Source organism: Chiloscyllium plagiosum, chromosome 15, assembly GCF_004010195.1.
Source record: "Chiloscyllium plagiosum isolate BGI_BamShark_2017 chromosome 15, ASM401019v2, whole genome shotgun sequence".
NCBI classification, from domain to species: domain Eukaryota; kingdom Metazoa; phylum Chordata; class Chondrichthyes; order Orectolobiformes; family Hemiscylliidae; genus Chiloscyllium; species Chiloscyllium plagiosum.
Window position 1 is genome coordinate 7,466,479 of NC_057724.1, and position 9,346 is coordinate 7,475,824.

Genomic DNA, 9,346 nt, shown 5'->3' on the forward strand with positions numbered 1-9,346 from the left:
GGGCAGGTGTCCTTTAAGTACAACACGCAGGTCCTCCCTTCTCATAATTTTCCTCAAGCTCTGGTTATGGATTTGCCAGGACTCTAGTCACAGCACAATTTAGGTGGAGCCCATCCCATCAGAATCACTCCCACCTTCAAAGTATTGATACTTTCGTCCCATGAATTTGAACCTGTTTCGGCTATTCCAATCTTTGAGTCACGTGTTTATGTCTTTGATCTTGTTGACCTTGTGCCAGTTAGCTCATAGTTCAGGTAGTAATCCTTTTTTGGTTCTGCAGTCTAATTTAGTCCCTTGTGTATAATCCCTCAATCGGACCTCTTTCCTCTTTCTACTACGACAACTGGGTCTTTCCCCTCCCACTCCAAGTTCCTCTGCAATTCTGATGATAACCCAAACCTGAGCACTAGGTAGGCAACAAGCCTTTGGGTCTCTCGATCCAGGCCACAGATAATGATGCCTATGTCCTTGCCTATCCCATCTGCAATTACAAGTGATTTCTCTTTTCTCCCTGCCTCTTGAATGGCTTCCTGTCCCCAGTGCTGTGGTCAGTTTGCTCATCCTTCCTACAGCACTCACTCTCATCCAGACAAGGAGCAAAATTCTCAAACCCTTCAGCACTACCTCCTGGATCAGTCTACCTTATGCATTCATAGTCACACTGTCCTGTCCCTGACCACTGAGTGAGTTTGAGGTAATTAATCTAAAGGAAGTGACTGCCCCCTGAAACATAGCGGCAGGTAACTCTCCCCATCGCCAAAGTGTTGCAGTGTTCGAAGCTCAGACTCCAGCTCATCGACTCTGAGCCAGAGTTCCTCATCAACAAACAAACAAATCACTTCGAACCACAATGGGGTCCATCAGCTATCACATCAGGCAGGAGTAATATGTTGCTTGTCCTGCAATATTTTATTTACTTAGCTCTTAATTTGAATTTTAAAAATTTCCAGCTGATCTTTCAGTTTGTAACTTGTCAATATTTTCCCTATTTCCAAACTGCAAGTAGTCAGAATAGCAGCTATCACCAACCAGTGAACTTACAGTTGACCAGTGATGTCACTGTTTTACGCTGAGTTCCTGATTCTGAGTTTCAATCTATCCTGTATTAAAAAAAAACTCCTTGCAAGCTGAGCTGGAAAAAAGCAAGCAAAAAGCACCTTGTTCCCCACTGCACCAAATTTCCATGCTATTTCTAAATTCCTCAAACTGTTTACTTGCTCAGACTTGTGCCTCACTCCAGATGTGATCTCTGATTCCTCGCTGTCTGCTTTCAACAGGCCCTCCCTGAAGTAGCTCTACCCACTTCCCATATGTTTGCAGCAATCAACTTCACGTTAACTGGCCTATTAGTGTGTTTTCTGGCTACCTTCCTTCTTGAATGGAAAGATTATATTTTCCATAATCCAATCTGCTTCAATCTTTCCAGGATCGAGTGAATTTTGGAAAATTCACAGCAATCCACCTACTACCTCATTGGCAAACTCTTTTAAGATCCTAAAACAAAGTGCAGCTGAAGCCAGGGACTTATTAGTCTGCAATTGCGTTAGTATGTTCAATGCCAAGGAGTGTAAGGAATAAATTAAATGAGCTGCAAGCACAGATTCAAATTAGGAGCAATGATATTGTAACCATTACTGAGAGACATTGCTGCAGGATAGTCAGGACTAGGAACTAAACCTACGAGGTTATAAGTTTTGGAGGAGGAATAGAGAAACTGGCAGAGGAGGTGGAGTAGAAATTAGTGATGAGCAATAGAATCACTAGGGAGGATGTAATGAAGGGAAAGCACTCCAGTGGAACTGAGGAACTTGAAAGGAACTGAAACCATCAATGTTTTATATAGACCACTTCGTAGCAGCTTAGAAGTGTTACATTGTATAAATGTTGAAATTGGGCAAATATGTCACAAAGGCAGGGCTGTATTAATGGGGCATTTTAATCTTGACACTAGACTGGGAAACAAAAAAAACCTGCCAGAAAGGTGGTGAATTTCTAGAGTGTGCTCAGAGTAGTTTCCTATGGCAAATGTCTTAGATGCAACAAAGGGACAAGTAATACTGAATCTAGTAATGAGCAATAAGCTTGATTTAACTAGTGACTTAGTTGTTCGTGAGCATTTGTCAGAGGGTTCATAGCATGATTGGGTTTCATGTAATGTTTGTAAGAGACAAGCACAGATCGGATACGAGGACATTGATTTTAAGTCAGGCAGAGACTGTCCACAGTAAAGTGGAAAAAGGTAAGTTATAGGAAAAACAACTGAGGAACATTAGAGGAGTTTCAAAGAAAAATGTAATAGTATTCAAAAATAGTCTGTACCCATGAGAGGAAAAGCTCCACCTCACTCAAAAAAAAGCTATGGAGATGGAGATGGGCAACAGCATAACATTAAAAGAAAGGACTTATGAAAACAGAAAGATCAATACAGATCCCACAGAATGAGGCAAATTCAAAAACCAACAAAAGGCCACAAAGTGGCTTCTAAGAGAGGCTCACAAGGGTGATGAAAGGAAACTTGAAAGGGGCATAAAAGACAAAAAGAGATTTTATAGTTATATAAAGGGAAATATGATGGCTTAAAGTACTGTTGGCCCACTGAGGGCCAAGTATGGGGATATTGTCAATGATGGAAAATCATTTGCTTCAATACTCACAGCAGATAAGGAGGATAGCTTGCCAGCAGTCCCAAAGTTAACAAGAGAATCATAAAATTAGCTGAAGTAAATAATCGGGAATGGGGAAATTAATGGAACTGAAGAGCAACATATGCCCATGGTCTGATAGTTTCTGTCCACGGGTTTTAAAGGAGGTTGGAGAACACATTGCCAATAGCTTAACCATAATCTTTCAGAGTTCCATCCAGAGTTACGTCTCTCGATTGGAAAGTTGCTCATGTCACTCTGCCCTTCAAGAAGGGTGACAGATGAAACCTGATATTTATTGTCCAGTTAGCCTGACATCCGTTTTGGGGCAATTTTTGGTGTCTACAATCAAGGATAGGGTAACTGATCAGTGTGAAAGGTTTCAGTTAATCAGGGAGAGTCAGCATAGATTCATGAAAGGTACATCATACGTGACAAACTTTAGAGTTTCTTTGATGAGATGATAAAGGTGGACAGAGGTAAGCCAAATAAATAGATGCTGTTTATCTGGACTTGGAGAAGGCTTTTAATAATTTAAATTTAAATCTCAGATAGACTAATTTTTAATAAGCAAGAGTATCTGGGGATGTGAGTCCAAGGGATGCATATGTAGTTAGGCCACAGATCAGCCATGACCTTATTGAATGGCAGAGCAGGCTCAAGGGGCTGAATGGCCTACTCCTGTCCTCCTGAATGTAGTTCCACAAAGTTCCTCACTACCTAGTTCATAGCTATGACTGGAATTTGTTCTGTATCCTCTACAGCAAACGCAAAGTAAAATGGTTTTTCATTTCATTATTACACAAATATACAAACAAGGAACAGAACTATGCTATCAGGAGATCAAATGTTAAGAAAATGTGTACAGTTAATGACAAGATCCTGAATAACATTGATATACAGCGGGATCTTGGGGTTCAAGTCTATAGCTCCCTGAAAGTGGCCACGCAAGTAGATAGGATGGTCAAGAAGGCTTTTGGGCTGCTTACCTTTTATTGGTTGGGGAATTGAGCATAAGAGTCAGAATGACATCTTACAGCTTTATAAGACATTGGTTACACTTAGAATATTGTGTTCAATTCTGGTTGCCACATTACAGGAAGGATGTGGAGGTTTTGGAAAGTGTGCAGAAGAGGTTTACCAAGATGCTGCCTGGATTAGAGGATATGAACTATAAGGAGAGGCTAGAAAAACGCAGTTGTTTTCTCTGGCCTGGTTGAGGCTGAAGGGAAACTTGAGAGAAATCTGTAACATTGAGATGCATAGATAGGGTTTATGGTCAAGGTCTTTTTTTTCCTAGAGTTGAATTACCTAAAACTAGGGGGTATGCATTTAAGGTGAGAGAGGGAAAGTTCAGAAGAGATGTGTGGTGCAAAGTTTTTTTACATAATGTAGGATAAGTATGTAAGTTAGCTCATTGAGCTGGAAGATTTGTTTTCAGACATTTTGTCACCATACTAGGTAACATCATTAATGAGAGTCTCTGGTGAAGTGCTGGTGATATGTCCTGCCTACTTATAAGTATTGTATAAGTGTGGTAGGAGTCAGAAACGAGCTGCCAGGGGAGGTGATGGAGGTAGATAAGATGGGAGCATTTGAAGGACTTTACTAGATAAGGATATGAATATCTAAGGAATGAAGGGCAAGCAGAAGGGATTAGTTTGATTTGGCATCACGTTCAGCACAACATCATCACCTGAACGGACTGTTCCTCTGCTGTTACAGTTCTACATTCTGTGTTCTAATGTTTGTTTACAGTAGTGGTGTACTTGTTCTGAGTATTCTGAAGTATCATCTTAAATATCTGTCACTGCTTCTGTATTGATCTATCTGTAGCCTGGAGTCCTAGTTCACTTTAGGTAGCTCAGCTTCCATGCCCATGTGGTTGTTTTTATTTAAGTTTTAAATATTAGTCTTAAACCGACTTTCCTTGCTTTCCAAATGAATGTTCAAACATATTAAGGTTGCTGCTATCTAGAGGTGTGCTTTACTCTGATGTCATCAGTTAATGCTGTTACAGTCTGAGTTTTGCTCAGTCTTTGTGTTGTTCAAGTATAGCGAACAGGGAAACCACTTTTAAAACACAGTTCTACTGAGGTATGCTAACTATTTATTACTGAACCAGGAATTCAGCATCATGAACCAATAATTGAGAGACATAACTGCAAATCCCAGCAGGCAGCAGGAGGAATTTAAATTTAATTAATTAAACAAATATGAAAATAACCATAAGGCTACTACCAACTATTATGGAAATCCATCTGATTCATTCATGTCCTTTGAAGAAAGAAATCTTCTTATCTGGTCTGGCTTACATGTGGCTTCAGACCCACAGCAATATCCTTGGCTTTTAACTTTCCTATGAAAATGTCTAATCAATCAATTGGTTCTTGCAGCATGTTGTGAGCATTTATAATAAGAACACAGTCATGTATCATGAGGGGCATGATGTGGTGAATGGCTAAGGTCTTTTCCCCAAGGTGGGGGAGTCCAAAACTAGAGGTTAAAGGTGAGAGGGGAATGATATAAAAGGGCTCTCACGGGCAACTTTTTCACGCAGAGGGTGGTGCATGTGTGGAATGAGCTGTCGGAGGAAGTGGTGGAGGCTGGTACAATTACTACATTTTAAAAGGCATCTGGATGGGTACATGAATAGGAAGGGTTTAAAGGGATACGGGCCAATGGCAAAAGGGACTGGATTGGTTTAGGATATCTGGTCAACATGGGTCTGTTTCCATGCTGTACAACTCTGACTCTTTGTAGACTGCCTATCATTGACCTTAACATGCCGAGCCAAGTCAAATTTGAAAAATCTTCCTCCATAACATTTTTAGACATTTTGGATGCAATCCTAGGGTTTGATCTTTCGACCTGGCAGAGCAGACCCATTAGAATGACTGCAGAACGCCTCTAGGGCCTGTACAGTTAATCTGTCTGAAATTAATAAGCAGCAGACCGAGGGTCAAACCTATCATCTTATAACATGGATGACTGCAAACTAATGCACCATTCTTAACCCACCTCATCTTACTGTCACATCAACACTTCTGTGTGAATCGCCACCAAGCAGACAGCTCAATCCATCTTATAAACATCCACATCATTCCGAAAACAAAACCTCTTGGACCATAAGCTGTGGCAGCAGAAGTATGCCATTCAGTCCATCCAACATTCAGTGAATTCATGACTGATCTGATAATCCTCCATTCAAATCTTTAAAATATTATTTGGAGCAAGCTTTCAATTGCTGCTTCTAACTCCCCTTACATGGGTTAATAGAATTGCTCCCATTTTTCCCTGCACGGTGTGATTTCTTGAGCTATTTCCTAGGTTGAAAACATTTATGGGTAAATTGATGTTGTTACTATTGCATGCATTTACAATTTATCCACACTGGAGAAACCAACTTGTCTTTGAACATCATTTGTATCGTTGAAATATTTCCTGATCCATAATTTCAAATCTAATCAAGGTGATAAAAATTTCTAGGCCTTCCTTCATGCTCTTTTACTGATGATGGTTTTCTTTGTGGTCTAACTTAAAAGGTGGTAAATTTTCCAATATTTGTGAATTCACTGTGTAAAATGGGCTCATCAATCAGTCCTGATCTGGGGATCTGCAAAGAAATCTCTCCTTGTTTTGTTTTTATTTTGATGTGATGTTCATGTAAGTTTCCATACTGAAGAGATATCTTTCTTCATTGTGATCAGGTGGAATGAAAGAGCAAGACCTAATGTGCATTAAACTTCATGGAGTGAATCGAATAGGATTGAAGAAGATCATTGATTTTATTTATACTGCAAAGCTTTCCCTGAACATGGACAACCTGCAGGATACTTTGGAAGCAGCCAGTTTTCTGCAGATTTTACCTGTTCTGGACTTCTGTAAAGTATTTCTTATCTCTGGGGTAAGATATTTTATTGGATTTTTTTAGTGTTAAATATTCCATCATCCACGTTTACACACCCGCCTATGCATTGGTATGCCAGACACCCCGCCTGACAGGTGGAAAGACTCCATTTATTCTCTGGAATCTTGTGTACCTAGAAAGTGTCCCTAAATAGGGCAAGAATAAACATGTTTAACATGGGAAATTGTGAAAAAAATGATTCAACTGAATAACATGTTGCAAAAGTGTAGCGAGAGCTTTACTTTGTTATATCTACCTTGGAAATGACACTGGGTGGCTGAATGAGAGATGCTTTCCATTCCTCAGCACTAGTATCCCTCATCCTGATAAGAATGAAGGAAACATTAGGACAAGAAAGAATAGCTTTTGATCCAGATGTTTAATATTGAACTTGTTATTTCTGACACTTTGTAGGTTTCCCTTGAAAATTGTGTCGAGGTTGGACGAATTGCAAATACTTACAACTTGACAGAAGTAGATAAATATGTGAATAACTTCATTCTGAAGAACTTCACTGCATTGCTAAGTACTGGTGAATTTGTGAAACTCCCGTTTGAGCGACTTGCCTTTGTGCTTTCAAGCAACAGCCTCAAAAACTGCACTGAACTTGAACTTTTCAAGTCTGCCTGTCGTTGGTTGCGATATGAGGATTCACGGATGGATTTTGCCTCAAAGATAATGAAGAACATTAGATTTCCTCTGATGTCACCGCAGGAATTAATTAATCATGTTCAAACGGTGGACTTCATGAGAACGGACAATGTTTGTGTCAATCTGCTACTAGAAGCCAGTAACTATCAGATGATGCCCTACATGCAGCCTGTTATGCAGTCTGAAAGAACCTGTATCCGTTCAGATAACACACACTTAGTAACCTTGGGTGGAGTGCTAAGGCAACAGCTAGTTGTTAGCAAAGAGTTAAGATTATATGACGAAAAGGCCCATGAATGGAAATCGCTAGCTCCAATGGATGCACCAAGGTACCAGCATGGCATTGCAGTGATTGGAAACTTCCTTTACGTTGTAGGTGGGCAGAGCAATTATGACACGAAAGGAAAGACTGCCGTTGACACCGTGTTCAGATACGATCCTCGGTACAACAAATGGATGCAAGTAGCATCTTTAAATGAAAAGCGTACTTTCTTCCACCTAAGTGCCCTGAAAGGCCATCTTTATGCAGTTGGTGGTAGAAATGCAGCTGGAGAATTAGGTAGGTGTTTTTTTTCTTTAATGTTAATTCTAATCAGATTCTTGTACCTAAATAAGTAGGAAAATGTGTGATTATGACAGTTCTCACCTGCCCTTTTGAACCAGAAGATTAAAAAAATCCAAAAAGGCACAGTCCCACACCATGTATTGGCCGCATTCTTACCTGATATACAGACTGGGCAAGAAATCTATTGGGTTGCCAAATGTGATGATAAGGATCTCTAATTTCTAATCCACTTACAAATAAATTGCAGTGATGCTAATTTGCTGCAAAATTAGATAATGATATATTGAAATGGTAATAGTTTGCTTTAGATAGTCAACAGGTGATGGAAACTTCAGGCCGTTTCAATCAGTTGCTAGAAATGGACCAACACATATAGGCTTCAAACAATGGACACTTCACCTGATCGATTCTCACCCAGTCATTAAAAGCAGATGAAAGAGATAGATGGTACTCACACTTCAGCTCCAATAGTTAGTTGTGTCAAGCTTTAATGAAGTGTAAAAGATTTATTAGAGTGCCTTGCGTAGTCACTGTGTTTAATGTATTGTGAAGCTTTTGTAATTAGATTGAATATTAATTTAAACAACTGGTGCCTTTTGCCCAATATTGGTAACTCCCAATGAAAAACATGAATGGTGTAACTGACTTAGACAAAACTGGGTTTAATTGGTGAGGTTTTGAAGTCTTAAAGTCCATCTGAATAAACATGCCCTCACGTTTCAGTGCAATGGGTCTGAGCAGCATCAACTTGTTTTCAGAATAGGGCATGCATGTAACTGCTTTTGTGGAAAATATATTAACACTCAGTCCTTTTGAGAGGCATGAATGGTATTGCTTTGGAACTGTTGTCCACCCTCAAGCTGGTTGGTTGCTTTGTTACTAACCACCAATAATGCCAAGGCCCCTAAACATGGTAAGGAATTTTGCTGAATGTACCATCGAGTCTTTTGAGATTTGAGCTGCCACGATGTTCAATACATTGACCTATTCCAAATGAGTGATCAACAAATTCAGTAGATTGTTGACCTATACTATCAAACTAGTGGAGTGAAAGTTGGGGAAAATTCTTGATCAGACTGTAGCGTACCCTGGTCAGAACTGTCCTTGCAAGGTTGTCAAGATACGAGATTCAAGCATTGGAGCCAATGAAAAAAACTAACCACGAAATTTAGAGGGTTGAATTACGAGGAAAGGCAGGAGAAATGTCAATCATCAGTGTGCAAATGGTATTATAGATGGATATAAAAGTTGTTGAAAATTGTAAATCCACAAAATACTTGAAATTAAATCGTAGACTTCGGAAAAATAGTTCAAATTCATAGTTAGTTGAGGACTGACAGCACAGCATTCAGAAAATGATAAACAATAATAAAAACAAGTTGCTTTCATGAAGGATCCTTTAAATAGGAAAGCAGTCAAGAGGCTGAATGGTGCCTATTCCTATTTCGTATATTTTTACGTTCACAGAAATGTAATCAAACTGAAGTGCACGGTAATTGAAAGGAGGAGACATTTAGGAGGAGTGTTTAAAAACTTGGCTTGGCAGGTGGGCTTTAAGTAGCATTTTAAACAAGCAGA

General features: G+C 39.6%; 1 protein-coding gene across 5 annotated transcripts in view; it reads left to right on the forward strand.

Annotated features, from left to right (window-relative positions):
• LOC122557077 (kelch-like protein 13) overlaps nt 1–7,836 on the forward strand; it is a 122,257-nt gene extending 114,421 nt beyond the window's left edge. For all 5 annotated transcript variants that reach the window (XM_043704362.1, XM_043704361.1, XM_043704360.1 and 2 more), the window contains exons 4-5: nt 6,353–6,549; nt 6,967–7,836. In XM_043704362.1, the coding sequence (XP_043560297.1) occupies nt 6,353–6,549; nt 6,967–7,821 (1,052 nt within the window). In that variant the 3' untranslated portion in view covers nt 7,822–7,836. The remainder of the gene's footprint in view (nt 1–6,352; nt 6,550–6,966) is intronic.
• The last annotated feature ends 1,510 nt before the right edge of the window (nt 7,837–9,346 follow it).